The 21,948-nt window shown below is 34.8% G+C and overlaps 1 protein-coding gene and 1 non-coding gene across 2 annotated transcripts; both read left to right on the top strand.

Moving 5' to 3' along the window:
• The first annotated feature begins 13,892 nt into the window (after positions 1-13,892).
• LOC140985445 (small nucleolar RNA R71) lies at positions 13,893-14,003 on the top strand. Its single transcript, XR_012176764.1, has one exon. It is a non-coding gene; the product is annotated as a small nucleolar RNA R71 (small nucleolar RNA).
• Positions 14,004-15,718: 1,715 nt separating this feature from the next.
• Positions 15,719-17,722, top strand: LOC140984017 (uncharacterized). The gene is made up of 6 exons (XM_073451163.1): positions 15,719-15,854; positions 15,941-16,019; positions 16,668-16,800; positions 16,885-17,045; positions 17,155-17,275; positions 17,354-17,722. Exons 1-5 carry the CDS (start codon positions 15,809-15,811, stop codon positions 17,273-17,275), a joined length of 540 nt encoding a protein of 179 aa, XP_073307264.1. The 5' UTR covers positions 15,719-15,808; the 3' UTR covers positions 17,354-17,722.
• The last annotated feature ends 4,226 nt before the right edge of the window (positions 17,723-21,948 follow it).

The following is a 21,948-nucleotide window of genomic DNA, read 5'->3' as shown; positions in this document are numbered from 1 at the left end:
TCAATTTGAAATGGGACGAGAATTGTGATTCTGTCTGGCCCACAATGGTGGGTATAAAACCATTTCTATTTGGCCCCCAATGGTGGGTATAAAACCCTTTCTGTCTGGCCCCCACCGGTGGGTATAAAACCGAGTTCTGGCCTCACCCCTTAGAGGACTAACATATTGGGGACAATTTGACCATGGAAATGAGATGAGTAATAGTGTTATGTTTGTTCTGAAATGATCTGAATTGTTTCTGTTTTGTTTGATAAGTTTCGTCTTTCATTCGATTCGTTTCCGTCTTGTCAAATTAAGAATATTAAGTTTTGAAAGTATGTTAAAGAAAATTTTTAAAGAATTAAGTTCTATATGTATCTTTTGAATCAATCGACCCGCCACTTGCTGAGTGTTTCCCAAAACACTCACCCCTTACAAATTTCAGATAAAGATGAGGAACAACTGAATGAAGAGGAGCAGGAAGCGTTCTGGGGATGGTGATCGATAGAAAAGTTTCCGGAATTTTAGACTTTATTTTCCTTTTGTTCAGTTTCTGCAATTGCAACTCTGATGTAATTTTATTTCTATTGTCATTGTAAAGACAATGTCTAAATTATGGAAAGACCGGTTTTTGGCATTTTGATACGAGACTTAATTGTTTTCAAGTATTTGTTAAACAATTCCGGATGTCACCGACGCTTCGGATACGGGGCGTGACATTTAATTGGTATCAGAGCCGCCAGGTTCATAATTCCGCTGGGATTTGATAGACAAAATTTGACGAAGTCAAATTTTGGCAAAAGCCTAGTGTATCCCAATCTGAATCCAACTTTCATTTGTTCCCTAAACTTTCGATCAACTTCAAAAAATCTATCCCTTCAATCTTTTCGCAACTCTTAGTATCAAAAATTTTCCACGTCAACTTTGTTCTATTATTTGTGCTTTTCTATCCTTTATACGATTATGATATTTTACTTCGATTTTATCCTAGGACATGGCTGCTCCACGTACTCGCGCTGATGCTGCCCTTCGTATGCGTCAGCTTACCATCGATAATCAAGCTAGGGAGATAGCAATTTTGAAGGCGCAACTGGCCAAGGAGAAACTTGAAAAGCAGGAACTTAGTGAAATCAGGCACATACTAGAGAGTGACGTGCAGCGATTTACTCATCACTTGGACTTGGCTGAGAGCCAACTTCTACAGATACCGACTGATTCGGCTCGCATTGCGCGCTTAGCTTCACTAAAAAAGGATCTGCTGGAAAGAGTTGAGACAGAGAGAGAGAACGCTACTCAGGCTTGTCAGCGTCAGAAAGATTTCAGCGCCAAGCAAGAGCGGTACATCTCAAAGCTCCACGGCACTGTGGACAGACTCCAAGATCAGAACAAATATTTGCACCTGGTAATAGAAAACATGAAGGAAGAGGAAGAAGCACCGATGGAGGTAGTTGATGACGACATTGACAGCGACAGCGATGGAGGAGAGATGATAGACTAGATTAATATCAAGATTATAATAAAAATATTTGGATTGTAATGAAATTGTGATTAAGAAAATATTATGTACTGAAGTATTTTTAAATGAAACTTTCTATTATCTTATTGCATATTAAAAAAAAAATTGGATGAATATACTATCAATAAAATTGTGTTTTTATCCTTTATAGGAAAACAAACATAGATCTTCAAAGCATTATAAATGAGCTTCAAAAACAACTTCAGGAAAAGGATACAGAAATTAAAACACTGAAAGAAAAAAATGAAAAACTTGAGAGAGACAACTACCAGCTGGAAGGGAATAACATATGTATGATGGAGGATCTTCGTGAAGCCAGAGAGGAAGAAAAGAAACTACGCGAGGACGTTAGACGTTATGCTGCCTATCATCTAGAGTCGGAGCGTCGACACGAGATCACCAAGCAAGAGTTAAACAAAGCTCAGGATAGGATTCTTACACTCCAAATCCGGGATGACAGCCTTCTCAAAACACAACGCCGTCTTAAAGAACGGATCGAAGAACAAGAAATTGATGAAAAAGTAAGCCAATCAACAATACAGGAACTTCAGGAGTAAGTAAACAACCTTGACCACCACAACACACAGTTGCAAAATCATATTGATCAGCTGCAGAATAACCTGATCAATATGGAGGAACTCTTGGAAGAACTCGAAGCTAACAAAGAAGAAAATCCTATTGTAGAAGAGGAGATTAATGAGGCAGTAGGAGACGGTGAAGTCATAGACGAGTAGAGAGAGAGCCCTAGATTAGACATCGATTGTGTCTAGAACTATTAGATTAATCAATTGTTTTGAAACTTTTGATTGTATGAATTTCAAGATTTAATGGAATTATTTTAATTTTACATTATGGAAAATAAATTAATAAAATATATGTTTATAGGATATGGCAGGCAGACCACCCCGAAACAACCGTAACCCTCGTGGTGCCAACCAAAATGAAAATCCACCACCACCAAGAGTGAATCTCAGTCAAGAAGACATGATCGCGATAGCTACCATTGTAGCCGCTACGTTGCAAGGAATCGTGAATCCCCTTGCGAACGCCATACAGCCACCACCTGAACCATTATGAATCTCTCAGGAGGAATCGAGTCCCGACTTTCGATGGGAACCCGGATCGAGAAATCAGCCATAACTGGCTTAAGAATGTCGAATCACAACTACACTTACTGGAAGTACCTGAAGAATTGAGAGTGGAGGTCGTGACACCATTTTTGGAGGACAGAGCACGAAAGTGGTGGGAACCTGTGTCACCATCTCTAGCTGAAGTAGAAGAAATCACGTGGCAGAGTTTCAAGATAGAATTTTTGAAACAATACTACCCAGCCGAATTTCGTCTGCAGAAGTTGAGCGAGTTCGAAAACTTCAAACAGGCTCCGGGCATGACAGTGATGGAATACACTTCACAGTTCAATGAACTGGGAACCTATGTCCCAACGATCATGTCTGATGAAACGCTAAAAATGCATCGTTTTAAAAAGGAACTCAACAGCCGTATTCAGTCAGCTTTGGCAGTATTCAAGCCAAACAGTTTTGCGGATTTGATGGGCGCTGCAATGAGCGCAGAAACAGATATCAAACGCCACGAGGAAGAAAATAAGAAAAAACGACTGATGGTCAATCAATCAACTCAGAATGGTCCCAAGTTTAAGAAGCCAAATTATTCAAGAGGGCCTTACGAAGGAAGTTTTGGCAATACTGGCAATAAGGAAGGGAAGTGGTGCGACACCTGTAAACAGTATCATACAGGAGAATGCCATTGGAAGACAGGTGCATGTTTCAAGTGTGGACAGGTGGGTCATAGAATCAAAGATTGTCTAGATAACAAGAAAAGGGGATGGGACCCAACAAGCAACATGAGAACAAGACTAATGCGCGGGTGTACGCGATAACTTAGGAGGAGGCTGATAACACCAACGAAGTGGTAGCAGGTACCATCTTACTCAATGAAATGTCTGCATATACTTTGTTTGATTGTGTTGCCACACATTCATTTGTGTCTAGAAGGTTTGCTAAGAAGCTTAAACTTGAACATGATACTCTTAATGAACCATTAAGAGTGGCAACACCGGCAAGCAAAATAATAGAGACACACAAAGTATACCGAAACTGTAAAATTTGTATCAGCAAACGAACTTTTGAAGTAGAATTGATTCAACTCAATATGGTTGAGTTTGACATCATCCTTGGAATGGACTGGTTAGCTAAAAACCATGCCATAGTAGACTGTCAAAAGAAAGAAATTAGACTCCAGACTCCGACCAAAGAGGAAGTCGTATATCACGGAGAATCCAAAGGAAGAAAATCTCTGCTATCTGCCTCACAAGCCTGGAAGGCCATTAGAGGAGGAGATGAAATTTATCTGGAAATGATCAATGAGATTAAAGAAGAAGAAGTCAAAAAGTTGGAAGATATTCCAATTGTTCAGGATTTTCCAGATGTCTTTCCCAAGGAATTACCGGGTGAGATACCCGATAGGGAAGTGGAATTCGAAAGTAATTTGGTCCCTGGTGCTGCACCAATCTCAAACGCACCATACCGAATGGCTCCAGCCGAATTTAAAGAGTTAAAGGAACAACTTCAGGAATTACTGGACAAGAAGCAGATTCGTCCCAGTGCTTCCCCGTGGGGAGCCCCAGTACTATTCATCAAAAAGAAGGACGGGAGTATGAGGCTATGTATTGACTACCGGGAGTTAAACAAGATCACCATAAAGAATAAGTACCCACTCTCGAGAACAGACGATATTTTTGATCAGCTAAAGGGAGACAAAGTTTTCTCAAAACTCGACCTAAGATCTGGTTATCATCAACTGAAATTCAAAACTGAGGATATCCCTAAAACTGCTTTTAGGACAAGATATGGACATTACGAATTTACAGTAATGCCTTTTGGTTTAACAAATGCTCTTGCAGCATTCATGGACCTGATGAATCGAGTGTTCAAACCGTACCTCGACAGGTTTGTGGTTGTTTTTATAGATGATATCTTGGTATACTCACCAAGTGGGGAAGAACACTGAGAACATTTGCGTCTCGCATTGCAAACACTGAGAGAAAAGGAACTATATGCCAAATTCAAGAAGTGTGAATTTTGGTTAAAAAGTGTGGCATTCCTAGGACATATAATTTCTGAATTTGGGGTGTCAGTAGACCCAAAAAAAGTAGAGGCAATCAAGGATTGGCCACAACCGAAGACAGTAACTGAAGTAAGGAGTTTTCTTGGTTTAGCTGGCTATTATAGGAAGTTAGTGGAGGGGTTTTCGTCAATTGCCATTCCTCTTACTAAACTTACTCAGAAGAACTCAAAATTCATTTGGAATGAATCATTTGAGAAGAGTTTTGAAACCCTGAAAACAAAACTCGCAACTACACCAGTATTAATCCTCCCTGAAGATGGCAAGGACTTCACAGTATATAGTGACGCTTCAAAAGGAGGATTAGGGTGTGTACTTATGCAAGAGGGTCAGGTAATTGCTTATGCCTCACGGCAACTAAAACCTTATGAGTAGAATTACCCCACTCATGACTTGGAATTAGCCGCAGTGGTATTTGCGCTTAAAATCTGGAGGTACTATCTTTATGGAGTAAAATGTGAAGTTTTTACTGACCACCAAAGCCTCAAGTACATTTTCACCCAAAAAGAATTAAATATGAGGCAAAGAAGGTGGATGGAACTTCTAAAAGATTATGATTTGGTAATCAATTATCATCCGGGTAAGGCAAATAAGGTGGCAGATGCTTTAAGCCGAAGAAACTTTGGAAAAGTAAGCTTATGTTCACTATCGGCACAATCAGGACTCCAGGAAACCATCAAATTGAAGCAGAACCAGGACACCTCCATCTTTAAAATTAAGGAACAAATCCAAGAAGGAAAACTTCCAGAATTTCAAATTGATGAGAATGGTATCCTTTGGATGGAAGGACAATTGTATGTGCCCGATGTCGATGGAATTCGAGAAGAAGTAATGACCGAAGAACGTAAATCGAGATTTTCAGTACATCCAGGAAGCACCAAAATGTACAGAGACCTGAAAAACATCTACTGGTGGAATGGAATGAAGAAAGACGTAGCCGTTTTTGTTTCCAAATGCCTAACCTGTCAACAAGTCAAGGCAGAACATCAAAGGCCTGGAGGATTTTTGCAGCCATTAGAAATACCAACATGGAAGTGGGATAACATCTCCATGGAATTTGTATTCGGACTACCAAAATCAAGACAAGGTCATGATGGAATTTGGGTAATCGTTGACAGATTGACGAAGTCTGCACATTTCTTACCGGTACGGATGACTTACAACCTGGATAAACTCGCTACCTTGTATATGGACAATATAGTGAGGCTACATGGAGTCCCGACAAGTATACTGTCTGACAGAGATCCAAGATTTGTATCAAGATTCTGGAAAAGTTTTCAGAAGGCCATTTGAACCAAAGTAACTCTAAGTACGGCTTATCACCCACAAACTGATGGCCAAACCGAGAGAACAATTCAAACCCTGGAGGATATGCTGAGAGCATGTGCATTGGATTTTTCTGGAAATTGGAGTGAACAGTTACCCCTTATAGAGTTCGCCTATAACAACAACTATCACAGTAGCATCGAGATGGCTCCGTATGAAGCTTTGTACGGGAGAAAGTGTAGGTCGCCTCTATATTGGGACGAAGTCGGAGAAAAAGCTGTTACCGGACCAGAACTTGAACAAATTACCGTTGACAAAGTAGCCATAATCAAGGAAAGACTCAAGACAGCCCAAGATAGACAAAAAAGCTGGGCAGATTTGAAGAGAAGACCGTTGGAATTGGAGATCGGTGAAAAGGCTTATGTCAAGGTCTCTCCCATGAAAAGAGTAGTTCGGTTCATTAAATCCGAAAAGTTAAACCCGAGATATGTGGGACCGTTCGAAATATTAGAAAAGGTGGGTACCTTAGCCTACCGTTTTGCTTTGCCGCCTGATATGTCCAGGATTCACAATGTTTTCCACATCTCACAGCTGAGGAAATATGTTCCAGATCCGAGTCATGTTCTTAAAATTTCACCACTGATGATTAAAAGAAATCTCAATGAAGGACTCAAATACGAAGAAGTCCCTATCCGAATAGTGGACACAAAGACCAAGTGTTGAGGCACCGGACAATCCCATACGTCAAAGTGCAGTGGGCAAATCATACCGAAAGGGAGGCAACATGGGAACTCGAGGAGAAAATGCGTTCACAATACCCTCACTTATTCAAAAGCTCAAGCTGATCCAAGTTTCGAGGACGAAACTTTCAATAAGAAAGGAGGGATGTGGGAACCCGGAAAATTCAATCCGAAGCAAATCACATTTCAGCTAACTTAACTCGAGGAAATGGCTTCAAAGTTCGGAGATTAACTCAACATGAAGCCGAGCTGCGGATAACCGCATCCATTGAAGTATTGTCACTAGAAGAGTAAAACCCCAGCTCAAGGACTATATCTTTCAGCTCGAAACAGCTCAACCAAGCTTGTCCTAACAAGACCAAAAAGGGAGCTAAAAGATGAGCCAAGGGATTGGACAAAATTATTATGCAAGAAACAACCTTTGAAATAACCAAGGAAGAAGCTAAAGGATGAGCTAAAGGTTAAGACACATTAATGATGCAAGAAATGACTCTATAGGAAACCAAGGTGACTCTTGAAGCTTGCATGGAATTTTGAACCACAATTAAGGCTAACCTTGGACTTGAAGAATGCATGAAACTTTGGAATGCCATAATGGCAAATCTTAGCCCCCAAGAAATCGGCCAAATGGGGTAGGAGGAAGGTCTCTCTTGCACCTATAAATAAGACATCAAGGTTGAGAGAAAAACCATACCAAAAAGCCTCCAAGTTTCGGCCCTCACCCTCCACAAAATTCTCCAAAATTTCGGCCAAGTCAAGAAAAGAAGAGGGAAGGAAATTTCGTGCTGTCAAGTACTAAGAACCTATGTCAAAGTGCTGCTCAATCGAAGACAGCATTTGTTGAGGTTACATCGAAGTGCTGCTCGATTTTGGAAAGGAAGCTTTGTACAAGAATACTGCAAATTCTGTAAGTGGGCTTTTGTTACATATTTTGTTGTATTTTTAAACTTTGATATAAATAATGTGACATGCATACATGTGTGTCCTTATTTTCGAAAATGGCTATCTGTTTTGTTTAAAATTACGATCGATTATGTGTTTCTTCTATGCTTCGAATTCTTTTGATTCCGTTGTGTCCGTATGAAAACTCTGAAATCTGAAAATCTGAAAAGTTCTTACTGTTACTTCTGAATTCTGTTTAAACTGTTACAATTCAATTTGAAATGGGACGAGAATTGTGATTCTATCTGGCCCCCAATGGTGGGAATAAAACCATTTCTGTTTGGCCCCCAATGGTGGGTATAAAACCATTTCTGTCTGGCCCCTACCGGTGGGTATAAAACCGAGTTCTGGCCTCACCCCTTAGAGGACTAACATATAGGGGACAATTTGACCATGGAAATTAGATGAGTAACAGAGTTATGTTTGTTCTGAAATGATCTGAATTGTTTCTGTTTTGTTTGATAAGTTCCGTCTTTCATTCGATTCGTTTCCGTCTTGTCAAATTAAAAATAGTAAGTTTTGAAAGTATGTTAAAGAAAATTTTTAAAGAATTAAGTTCTATATGTATCTGTGGAATCGATCGACCCCCTACTTGCTGAGTGTTTCCCAAAACACTCACCCCTTACAAATTTCAGATAAAGATGAGGAACAACTGAATGAAGAGGAGCAAGAAGCGTTCTGGGGATGGTGATCGACAGACAGGTTTCCGGAATTTTAGACTTTATTTTCCTTTTGTTCAGTTTCCGCAATTGCAACTCTGATGTAACTTTATTTCTATTGTCATTGTAAAGACAATGTCTAAATTATGAAAAGACTGGTTTTTGGAATTTTGATACGAGGCTTAATTGTTTTCAAGTATTTGTTAAACAATACCGGATGTCCCCGACGCTTCGGATACGGGGCGTGACATATTCTATATGACATTCAGTTTATTTCCGCACTTTCATTAGTTAACTGATTGACATTGACAACAAGATTCGCAAATTCAATTTATCACTAAACTGATTCACCCATCGAAAAGTTGTTAAACTTGTCAAGTGTTTATTCAACCCCTCCTTTTAAACACTTTATCACATCCAACCGATTCTAACACAGAGGCAAAATGGTCATTTTGCACCCGGGTCAAATTTTTAGTCCTAGCAGCACCCAAAGCACAATTTGTGTATTACGTATATGACTTTTTGACTAAATGGGAAAAAACGTTTTATGCTTGAATTTAAGGAAAAATTTACGTATATGCAAGATTTTATTAAGTGATGAATATGATGTTAGAGTAGGTGCCTGTCGAGCCAAGTGTTGGCCGAGTGTTCACATTGAAACTCTATGTATAAAAAATCTTTATTTTAATAATATTTGAAATTATTGTTTTGGCACATCTTTATATGTACAGTCATGCTTGTCGCATAGATAAAGTCCTTGAATATACAAATAGTTGAAAGAATAAGAGATGCTCATATGATGAGTATCATGAAACTCATATATGGAATGTTATATATTCTAAACAGTTCCTAGTCGATTCAGCCGCCACTAAGAAGGATAAAAGCTGCTCGAGTTTGAGACTAATATCTGCGATGTGAGTACGATGTTTCATTGGTAGGGGACATTGTGATGTCCGAGCATGTAGATAGGTGCTCCTTGTAAAGTGCACTAAACAACCCTCCATAAAGAACTTTCCAAGTTGTTCTCACTTATCGAGTGGAAACGTCCTAGTTTATGGTTGTACACCATTAGTCCTTAAGACCCGGTACAACATTGTGACTCTATATGCTAGCATTGCACTTTGACTTGTTTACCGATTCATATGGGGTCATCAGGTGGCAAAGTTGGGTGTTTTGTCGAAACAAATAGTAGTCTATGCATTTATTCCGGGATTCACGGCTTACCTTCGGGTATTGATATCCTATGTGATCTCATGTGTATTTAGTGTGAAATCTCTGATCAGAGTATTGGTGGTAATTAAGAAAGGGGTTATGCAACTATGACATGACACAAAGTATCGATTCTTTGACAACTCTCGATATACCAATGGTTGTCGAATCGGTCGGGATATATTAGATGAAGGGATCGTACTGTATGCTAACCATAATGGAATGGTTATTGCCGGCACTATCAATTGATACCTACGGAATCATGTAAGCGATGCTGGTGGGCGTTTAACATGATTGGTTGGGTACTATCAGACTTGAGTTCTGACGTTCTTATTATCAAGGAGTTGATAAGTAAAAATGGAGCAACTGGGGTATTCTCATATAAGGACATGTTTTGTCCCGAATCACATAGAGATGTGAACCCACTGCTAATTGTATCATTGAACCATTGAGAATCACACAAGTGCAAGCTTTCTAGATCACGTTGAGAAGAAAAATAGTTCAATGTGTTGAACGGCTTATAAAGGAGTTTATAAGCGCAGAGAAAAATAAAAGTATGACTTCTATAAGAGGATTATGGGGAATGTAACTGTTAATTTGTGGAAGTGTTCCTAAATTAAAAGTTGGCCCAAATAAATAATGTATTTGGAAATTGTGATTTTCATAAACATTTTTATGGACATAATTAAATTAATTCAAGAGTTGAATTAATTAAACAATAGTAGACCTGGTGGAGTCCAAATGCGTATCTTTGAATAAAGAGGGCCAATAAAATCCACATTGTAAGATTTTTGCAGCTGTTTTATTGGATGAAAAATGAGCTCCACATTCTTCAGAATGACAAAATTTAATAACATTACTTACTTCATTGTCGGGTATGCATCGTCGAAAAATTTGGTCAGGACAATACTTAAACAAGTAATTAAGGATCATCCCAATAAAATTTTTTAACTTCTATCAAGAATTTATTCTTATCATGTGAATTCCAATGAGAAGGCATTTTATTTGTCACAATAAAATTTACAATGTTAGCAAACCAGGGCATAATAGTACCATAAAACAACTGATCATCTGGAAAATTTTCATTTATTGGTATTTCATTATGAGATGATTCAGTCATTATTCTAGATAAATGATCGGCTACGACATTTTCTTTCTTTTTTTATCTTTAATTATAATATCAAATTCTTGTAACAATAAAATCCACCGTATTAATCTTGGCTTAGCATCTTGTTTATTTGATAAATATTTTACGACAGAATGATCAGTGTACACAATAGTAGTAGAACCAATTAAATAAGATCAAAACTTATCTAATGCAAATACTACTGAAAGTAATTCTTTTTCAGTAGTTGAATAATTTATTTGGGCACTATTTAAGGTTCTACTAGAACAATAGATTGCATACAGTTTTCCATCTTTTCTCTGTCCTAACACAGCTCCTATAGTATAATCACTTGCATCACACATTAATTCAAATGATAAAGACCAATCTGGAGGTTGTAAAATAGGTGATGTAATTAAAAGATTAATTATTTTTTTAAAAGCATTTTAACATTTTTGAGTCCATTCAAATTGTGTGTCTTTTGTTAAAAGATTCGAAATTGAATTAGATATTATGCTGAAATTTTTTATAAACTTTCTATAAAAACCTGCATGACCCAAGAATGATCGAACTTCTTTGACCGTTTTTGGTGATGTTAAATTAGCAATAACATCAACTTTGGCTTTATCAACTTCAATTCATTTTTCAGATATCACATGACCTAACACAATCCTAAATTTAACCATATAATGACATTTTTCAAAATTTAAAACAAGATTTTTTTCTTCACATCGTTTTAATACTTCTTCTAGGTTTTTAAGACAATTTTCAAATGAGTTTCCAAAAACAGTTATATCATCCATAAAAACTTCTACAAATTCTTCAATCATATCACTGAAAATACTTAACATGCATCTTTGAAAAGTAGCCGGAGCATTACATAAACCAAATGGCATTCTTTTAAATGCAAAAGTTCCGAAAGGACAAGTGAAAGTAGTTTTTTCTTCATCTTCTAATGATATAGGTATTTGATAATTTCCCGAATACCTATCAAGAAAACAGTAATAAGAATTTCCTGCTACTTTTTCTAGAATTTGATCTAAAAATGGTAGTGGGAAATGATCGTTTCTAGTTGCATCATTTAATTTTCTATAATCAATACACATACGCCAACTAGATGTAATCCTAGCTTGTAATAACTCTCCCTTTTCATTTTTTATAACAGTGATGCCTGACTTTTTAGGTACTACTTGTGTTGGACTTACCTATTTACTATCTGAGATTGGATAGATAATTCCAGCGTCTAATAGTTTTAATACTTCATTCTTAACAACTTCCTTCATATGTGGATTTAACCTTCTTTGTGGTTGATATGTTTTAGCATTTTCTTCCAAATGAATTTTATGTGTGCAAATTAAAGGATTTATACTTTTATATCTTCAAAGTCCATCCCATTGCATTTTTATATTTTCTAAGTAATTTAATTAAATCTTCTTCTTGATTTGGTAGAAGAGTGGAAGAAATTACAACAGGAAATGTTTTATTTTCACCAAGAAATACATATTTCAATTCGAATGGTAAAACTTTTAATTCAAGTTTAGTATTATCATCTTCTTTAAAATTATTTTCAGACTCAAAATTTTCTATTGAGTCTGAAAATTCAGATTGTTGATTTAAGTTTTCTTCTTGTATATTTTATTCCACAATTGATTCAATTTCATCATCATATTCATTTTCATTAATACTTGGTTGTTTACATAAATTGAACACATTAAGTTCTAGAGTCATATTTCCAAAAAAACAATTTCATTATTCCATTTCGACAATTAATTAAAGCATTTGAAGTTGCTAGAAATGGTCGTCTCAATATTACTGGAATTTCATTATGTACTTCTATTTGTTGTGCATCCAAAACAATAAAATCTACAGGATATATGAATTTATTAACTTGAACCAACACATCTTCTACAATACCTCTAGGTATTTTGATTGACCTATCCGTCAGTAAGAGAGTAACAGAAGTTGGTTTTAATTCTCCTAAATTAAGTTTTTCATAAACTGAATAAGGAAGTAAATTCACACTTGCCCCCAAATCTAACAAAGCTTTTTTAATTTATTTTCTCCAATAATACATGAAATTGTTGGACAACCAGAATCTTTATATTTTAAACTAGAATTATTTTGAAGAATAAAACTTACTTGTTCAGCCAAGAATGCTTTCTTGTTCACATGCAATTTTCTCTTCACAGTACATAAGTCTTTTAAAAATTTTGCATATGAAGGTACTTGTTTAATATCATCTAATAATGGAATATTTATCTTTACTTGTTTAAAAACTTCATAGATATCAGAATCATTTTTTGTTTTTTATGATTTGTTAATGCATGAGGAAAGAGTGGTGGTTTATTTGATTCATTTACTATTTCAGATGATTTATCATTCAACATATTATTTTTAGAATTTAAGGTATCATCATTCTCAAAAGTATCAGGATTATCATCCTTACTCTTTGATTTTAAATGATCCTTGTTTTCATTACTATATGGATCATTAACTATTTTACCTCTTCTAAGGGTAATAACAGATTTTATTTGATCAATTTTTTAATTTTTTAATTCTTGATTTTGATTTTTAGGATTAGGTTGAGTTTGAGATGGAAATTTTCCTTTTTCATGAATATTAAGTGCAGATGCAAATTTTGCAAGTGTTTCTTTCAAATCAGTCATAGATTGACTGTTTTGAATATTGATAGATTCTTGCTTTTGGATAAATGCATGAATTACATCTTCAAAGTTTTTTCCTGGAGGTGTAACATAAGGAATATAACCTTGATGAATTTGGTTATTTTGAAAATATTGTTGTGAGGGTTGTGCATTATTATCATTCCTCTAACTAAAATTAAGATGATTTTTTCATCCAGGATTATATGATGTTGAAAAAGGATCTAGTATTGGTTTTTTATAATTGTTAACATAATTTGCTTGTTCATGGTAACTTTCTTTAAATGAAGGTAATGTTGGACAATCTTTTGTAGCATGATCATGTGTATCACATATATGAAAAACAATTTCTTGAATACTTTTAATTGACCACTCTTTTTCATTTCTAATGACTCAATTTTTCTTGCTGAAGATGCAAGTTTAGCTTGAATATCTATATCATCTTTAAGATTATAGATTCCACCCTCATTTGTTGAATTATTGATTTTAGTTGTTGGTGGTTCTATTGTGCCTATATTATCCCAATTTTGAGCATTTTCTGCTAATGAATCCAAATACTCCATAGCTTCATTTGGGTTTTTATCTTCAAAAGTTCCATTACACATGAATTCTATCATTTGCCTATCTTTAGGTATTAGACCTTCATAAAAGTGAGAAACTATTCTCCATGTTTCAAAACCATGATGTGGGCATGTATTAAGTAATTCTTTATATCTATCCCAACATTGATAAAATGTTTCTCCTTATTTTTGAGAAAAAGTAGTAATTTGTCTTTTAAAAGAGTTTGTTCTATGGGAAGGAAAAAACTTTTTGAGAAATTGTTGTTGCATTTCTTCCCATGATCTTATTGAACTTGATCTCAAATTTTGTAGCCATGTTTTAGCTTTATCTTTTAAAGAAAAAGGGAAAAGCTTTATTCGAACTATATCCATGCTACAATTTTGATCATTATAAGTGTTATAAACTTCCTCAAATTCTCTTAGATGTAAATATAGATTTTCAGAATCTAAGCCATGCAAATTTGGTAAAAGTTGAATAATTTGAGGTTTAAAGTTGAAATTAGATGCATCAGGAGGAAAAACTAAACAAGATGGGGCACTAGTTCTAGTAGGGTTCATATGGTGCCTAAGTGTTCTTAATTGATCATGTTCTTGATTTTTATTATTATTATTGTTATTATTGTTATCATTATCTTGATTATTTGAATTATCATCCATGTTTAAATTATTTTCAGATACTCGAATAAGTCTACGACTTTTTTTCCGACTCCAAATACTCATACAAAAAAGAAACAACACAATACTTATAAATAAAACATAATTAACAAATATAAACTTAATTTATACCTCCCCTGCAACGGCGCAAAAAACTTGCTACTACTTAAATTATAATTCACCCAAGTGTAGGTTGTCTGCAAGTAATATATTTTGTAAGTACGAGATCGATCCACAGAGAGATTATTTTAAGTTTAAATTTATTAATTTATAGATTACCAAATGCAAGAACAAAGTTTACAAATTATAAATTTTGTCAAGGCTCGAGGATGTATTCTTGGTTTTTGCAATATTGTTTAACTAAAAGTAAAACAAAGGAAACCACCATAAATAATGGTTCCAAGAGAATTAAATATTTAAACACACACTTAATATAATATAGTTCCCACTATAGAAAATATCGGATTCACCGATATTTTATATATGGTACCTATGATTATATATATTACTATATAAATATATAATTGCATAAAATAAATGTTAAATTAAATCATTATATTTCATTTAGAACAACCGGCAGAGCCACGCTATCGTCTAAATGAAATATATGATATAATTATATAAATATATATATATATATGTATAATATAAAAATAATAATTGATGAAATATTTATTGTATCAAAATTAAACAACAAATCAAGATAACCACTTCAATGGTATCAAGCATTTGATGTAAATTGATAACAACAAATAATTAATTTTATACCTACAATAAAAAGAAATTAGCAAAATGAAAAGAAAGGAAGAAAGACTACACAAAATATAAACAATCTTACTTCACCAAGAAATCATCCTCTTCACCTTGACATAATAGATTTAGCTTTCCATGAAATTACTTTTGATCAACACTAAAAACATCACTCATAATTTGGAAAATGAAAAATATATTGGAACTTAGAACTTTTATACACACTCACACTATATTTTACAATGAGATAGAATGATTCTCAAGCTAGCAGAAGGCCTCTATTTATAGGTCAAATGAGAGAAAGGGTCAAAAATTTTATTAATGCAATGTAGTTGTAATAGTAGTCTTTGTCTCCTCCAACTTCAATTCCATGTCCCTTCTTTCAATGCTTTGTTCCACGACTTTAATCACCGAATTTGACTCTGCTCAAAACAGCAAACATGTGGGAAATTGTCTATTTTGCTCTGAATCCTAGACTTTCAGTACTGTAATTTAATGTTTATTCCTTTTATATTAATTGAAAAAATATACTTTTACTATACGTACAGACGCAGGGCTTTGATCCTTACATTATGGGAAGAATTTTTACAAACCGAAGCACCTTATTTGACAAAGAATGTTCACAACATGCCTATAATTTTTGGAATGCGTCTTTCTGTAAACACTTTCTATGGTAAAGTGATTATTTTACACTTGTTTTATTACTGTGCATTTTATCTAATTACATGTGCTTGTACTTACAAAAATATGTTGTCATAGGGCTATCCATTGGAACAATACAAAGCAGTATTATTCTATTTGATCCTCCAACTGCACAGGCTGAAGACTTAAGGTTATGGTAATTGACAACCTCACTGTTTATTCTTTCATTTTAAACTTTTTAAGTTTTACCTTTTTCCTACGAGCAATCTGTTACTTCATTTTTTAGCTTATTGTTGTTTAACCATCTTATTACCTCCCAACTTTTCTTACATCTTTGTCACCCAATTAAACAAAATTTTACACCTTATAAATATAATAGGTTTACCTACAACTATATTATTTTCCTACTACAATGTTTTACGCCTGGAAATTTCTAAATTATGGTTTCCTCCAACTAACCCTATGCAGATTGTAATTTACCATGTTGCTCTTTCCAAATAACAGGTATCGGTTTACTAAAATTTCCTGAACAACATTTTCAGATTTTTATATTCATATCTCCCATAATCTTAGCATTCCTCCAACTTATATTTTCTCAGCTTATTCTTTCTCATGCTAAAATTTTACCTATTTTCCTTATTAAACAAATAGTTTTATGTTTATTCATCTCCCTGTGGGACACGAAACACAGTTCTTTTTTTGTACAACAAAATGTGTCTTTGTTAATGCTGACTATCACTAGGTTTTCCTAAACTTCCTCTTCTTTATTAAGGTATTTTTTCCAAGTTTGACATCGTCTTTATATTGTCGATTGTGGGAAATTCACATACAACCACCTTTTCAGGGTCAAAGCTAATAGAGAATATGCAGAAACTGTTATTTCCCAGAAATTGTACGAGCAAGCTTATCAAATTGTAGATCAACAACTTAGTTTCCAGATTCGTAAAATAAGTCAAATCCTTAGCTTGGCCGAAACGGTAACTTTGCATTTATTCATATGTTGTTTTGGTTCCCTTCAAATTCCAAGAATAATTGCTAATATTACCATATTTCATTCACAGTTTAAATCTTTTTGGCTAAAAGCTAAGCTGCAAATAACAGATTCACAGCACTGTTTATACTTTTTAGCCTGCCCAAGTTGTGCCAAATCTTGCGGAGCTGCTTACGGATATGAATTCACTTGCTTTTACTGCAATAGTAGTTTCCCAGGCCCTAAACCACTGTAAGTTACCTTTGTACCCTGGAAACATGCACCAATTACATCCATATTACTTACTACTTTTACTGCAGATTCTCACTCGTTTACATTGTAACTTATTATATCTATATAGCTTACGCTTCCAAGCAGATTTATCAGACGGACCTGGAATTTTACCTGTTTACGTGGAAAACCGAGAAGCAAAAATGTTACAAGGTATGACAGGTGAAGAACTTGTTGAGGCAGACCAATAGGTATACTCAGTTCCAGCCAATTCATTTCAATAAAAAACATTTACAATTTTTTAGTTTTGCTTTACCTATCTAAAACAGGAAAAACATTTTAGTCCCGAATCCATTAACAAAAAATTTGAAGATCTTCAGTTCTTTTTCCAAGTTAGGACATCAAAGACTGAAGCAAGATGGAGAATATTCGTGCGAAATACAGTCATAGCATGTCTTCCATCATCTGAATCCTCATCAAAATCGCGAAGCTCTGCCGAAAAAAACTTATATTCACACGTTCAGAAAGAGTTGCTACCCGGTATACCCATGCCTGAATCTCAAGCAAGCACTTCAGGCACACAGAAAGAACATATTCCCACAGCTTTGCTCGAGCACCAAATAAGTTCAACGGCCAAAAGAAGCCTCGACTTCGAAGGAGATGTAACACAAAAAAGCCCAAAACATGCTAAAAAGGACTGAGGTACTTACACTATGCACAATTATGAAAATGCTTTGTTGGTAGTTTCTCAAAAAATTTATTATCCAAATGGTTTACACACCCAGACTCTTCAAAAACGTATATGCTTGAGTTAATTAAAAAATTAGTATGCTTTTATAAAATGTGTCCACTGCTTACCTTACGACAAACACAATGTCGCTGGATATAGTATTCACCTACATTTTAGAAATAACAACCCTTTCCTTGCTGTTAGTTTGCAACCTCATCATTCTCTAAATGTTAAACTTAGATAACACCTCATAATTTCAATTGTTTTCTGATTATATTCTCAGAAATACCATCGATATTTAAGATAAGTTAGTCGAAATAACAAAATTGATGTTGGATCAGCTATTGACGAACTAAAAAAATTCATAAGCTCACTGGTATTTTGATTAGATTATTGAAAAATTTATCGATAATTTAGGAGCAATAAATGAACTAAGATGTCAATAGCGAAAAAAAAATTAAAATAGCCTTGTCCTCTAAAAATAGGCTGCCAGGTTGTCCTCGAAGGGGTTATCTGTCTCAAACTTAAAATTGCATGCCAGGCTTTTTGTTCATGCAAATATTCCGCCTTTTTTGTTATGTCTACTGCTGAGTTGTAGTTAGTTGTCATGTTTTACTAACCTATATGGTTGCGTTCTCTGCTTATCTCCAACTGCCAACATTTAGCCACTTTTTTTATATGCCTAGAAATGAGTGCATTTTAGTTTCCTTCAATTTTTTTGTACTTGTTACTAATTTTTGCTCTACAAGAAGTTGTATGCATGTGTTCTATTTTGTTTAAAAAAAAAAAAAAGAAGTAACCAAAGTATCTGTTTACTGTCTATCTAATTTTTCTTCTTGTAGGTTAAACAAAGTTGGGTTAAAATAATAAAACAAAAAAGAAGGGTTCAAAGCCGCGTTTAGGGATAAAGATCGTCGTAATGTTGTAATAACGGGTGCAGAACACTACAATAACAGGTGCACAACACTGCGTTTTGTCCTTTCCAAGTGTTAACTTTTGAAAAGCATAATGTACATTTTATGTAAATTATGATGATGTTATTATGCAAAATATCGTGTACTGCCTACATTTCATTATCTCATATTTTTATGTGTCATATTCAAAAAATGCCAATCGTTTAAAAAACTCTTAATAATTGTTGCTATATATAAGTCTCACTAAATATATCTTAAACTTTGTAACAACCGTTACAGGCGTGAAAATTAAAACACTTACATAGGTAGAATGATTTCCTTTTATCATAGTACTTCAATCATTTTTCTCCCTTCTTAGAAAGCCTACTTCTCTGCAATTATAAAACATTACTATCTTTTTTCTTTTCGTAATTACATATTTCTACATTGTTTATATAAATACTCTAGAAAAACCTATAAATACTCATACATTAAACGACACACCTGGGTAGGACACCTCAAGAATTGAGGTGCCCCTACCTAGTATTATATTAAAGCATGAAGTTGCTCGAGATGGCAAGTTTAGGCCCGCTGGCAGGTAACGCTCCCGATACGTGGCTCTTCCACCACATGACAGACAGGGAGCACAATGGCACGTGGGAATTTCTCTGCTCTCCACCACAACACATCACTGCAAGTGGGTTTGTCTTCCTTCTTTGCCTCTTCGTGTTCCTCTTCCCTTTCTTTGTTTAGGAGCCTTGGTTTTTGTCTTCCTGCCATTGCACCGCGCAAAGTTCAGCTGCAGTGATGTTTGTCTTCCTTTTTTGCCCCTTCGTTCTCCTCTTCTCTTCCTTCGTTTGGGAGACTCGGCCTTTGTCTTCCCACCATTGAACCGTGCAAATTCCAGCAAAAAACGCTTGCTTGTTATGTTGTCTGCCTCCTTCTTGTTGCAGCTCCTAGGGCTTAGCTCTGTGGCGTGACGTTCCCCCTTCTTGCCCTTGGTGAGCTTCTTATGTGTTAACCTCCTCTAGACCCTTTACTTTACAGCAAACAACATGTTTTAAGAATTATTACTTTATAGCAAATGACATGTTTTAAGATTTAGATTAATTTTAATGAATTATTTCAGAATATATTTTTATTGTTTCCGTTTTGTAGAAAACATAACAATTGTCCCAATATATAATTTTTAATCATTGAAAAATCCACTGTAATACGTCAAGAGCTGGATATAAGTGCCGGCAATCCATTTACTTTCAACTACAAAAAATTTAAAAAAATTCGATTAAATGATGTGTGATTCATAAATTTCTCTTCATACCTTTTGTCCTTATTTTTAAAAATAATTATATTATTCTGAAAAGAAGACCGTTCCAAATCCAAGACTCCTACAAACTAATTTTTTTTTACATGTGTTGCCTCGAATTTTAAACGGGTTCATTGCACTAGATATTGATTTTTCTTTTGTTGCCTATTTATGCCATTTTCTCCTTAGGTCAACTGGGTACCACTAAATCAGGCTGAACGTGCTACAGCTTCGCAGCATATATCGATAAAACAAATGTTGAGTGCTTCGACTCGCCTACCATACAGGTCCACCTACTGATTACAGATTTATTATTACTTGCTATTTTGTAACTCCATATTAGTTTGTTAGTCTTCTACCTAAACTTAATAGCACTAGACTACTAAGGTTTTTATTGTTTTATTATGCGTTTTAGTTCAAGTTTTGCACAAGAGTAAAGTAAGCATGTCTAGATCGACCTGTTTTCTTTTACATTTTCTTATTTGACAGTAATAAACAATCAACAGCTCTATTTATTTCTGCATAGCAATTTGCTTTATTCTGCAGCTTTGGGCACAGGTAAACTTATGCACGCTTAGGTTTTAGTATTCCTTGCTATTTAATCAATATATTCGTTTACCATGACATGAAAAAATAAAGAACATATCTCAGAAGCCAGTACGACTATAAAGCTTTGTAAAAGAAAGTATGCTTGTTTTCAACATCGTAGGGTAGCAAAAAATATTCGACGAGGCATGCATGGACGAATACCAATGTTGAACACACTAATGGAGAAAATGCTTACGTCGACTCACTGACACATATAGTAAGCAGTCCAGAATTGCTGCATGTTGTACCAAACTGTGTATTTTGTGATTGGGAAATAACATGTCTTTTCTTGGTGTTGGTTGGCAGAATCATCCTTCTCTTAATGTATAACTGAGGTAAGGCCTCATACGTTCGATTGTTTTCTTATTATATTATCAGAAATATCATGGATATTTAAGCTAAGTTGGTGAATATAACACAGCGTATTCTAGGTCAGTTGTTGGTAACCTAAAAAAATTTCGTAAGCTCATTGATACTTTGATTCGATTGTTGAAAAATGTATGGATAATTTGGGCGAAATACATGAGCTAGGATAGAAATAGCAAAAAAAAATTAATGCGCTCAGTTACATAATAGTTATACGATAAATAAAAAATTGCAGTATTTTATTTTATATAGATGTGTGTGTGTGGAGAGAAACAAAGATAGTTTCTAATTATTTATTCTACATCTACACATACACCTCAAAGTCACTAACACTACTGATGGAATACAAAGACTAGGTACAGAGCTTTACAAACAAGGATAACACCCTCTACAAAGCAACTCGGGGAAAAACAGCCTAAAGTAGCCTTGATCTCTAAATGTAAGATGCCAATTTTTCCTCAAAGAATTTATTTGTTTAAAACTTAAAATAGGAAGCCATGTTTTTCATTCAAGCAAATATTTTTTTTGTTTTATCTACTCCTAACTTGTAGTTAGTCGTTTTGTTTTGCTAACCTACATAGTTGCATGGTTTGTTCAGCTCCACCTGCCAACATTTGTTCATCTTTTTTATAATCCTAGAAATGAGCGAAAGCCTTTACATCTTACAGATTGCTACTTCTTCTATACATCTTAGCATTTTAGTTTTCCTTTAATTTTTTAAAAATTGCCTATTACTTTTGCTCTAGAAAAAGTGGTATGATAGTGTTCTATTTTGTTTTAGAAAAAGGAAATAAGCAACCGAAATATATGTTTGCTAGCTGTCTAATTCTTTCTCTTGTATGTTAGACAAAGTCGGAATAAAATAGTGAAACAAAAAATAAGTGCTCATGTTAGAAATGATTTAGTTCTACGGATCATTCGTCTCATGTCATTCAATCTCCAAACGCTTTTAAGGTCTCCCTGGCCTCCATTTGCGAGCCACACTAATATGGTACACTCAGTGCTATAATTTGTCTCATTTTACATTACGACTGTTACTCT

The sequence above is a fragment of the Primulina huaijiensis genome, chromosome 9 (genome assembly GCF_012295235.1).
Source record: "Primulina huaijiensis isolate GDHJ02 chromosome 9, ASM1229523v2, whole genome shotgun sequence".
In the NCBI taxonomy this organism is placed as follows: domain Eukaryota; kingdom Viridiplantae; phylum Streptophyta; class Magnoliopsida; order Lamiales; family Gesneriaceae; genus Primulina; species Primulina huaijiensis.
Note: the sequence above shows the minus strand (reverse complement) of the source record. Positions and strands in the feature narration are given on the sequence as shown.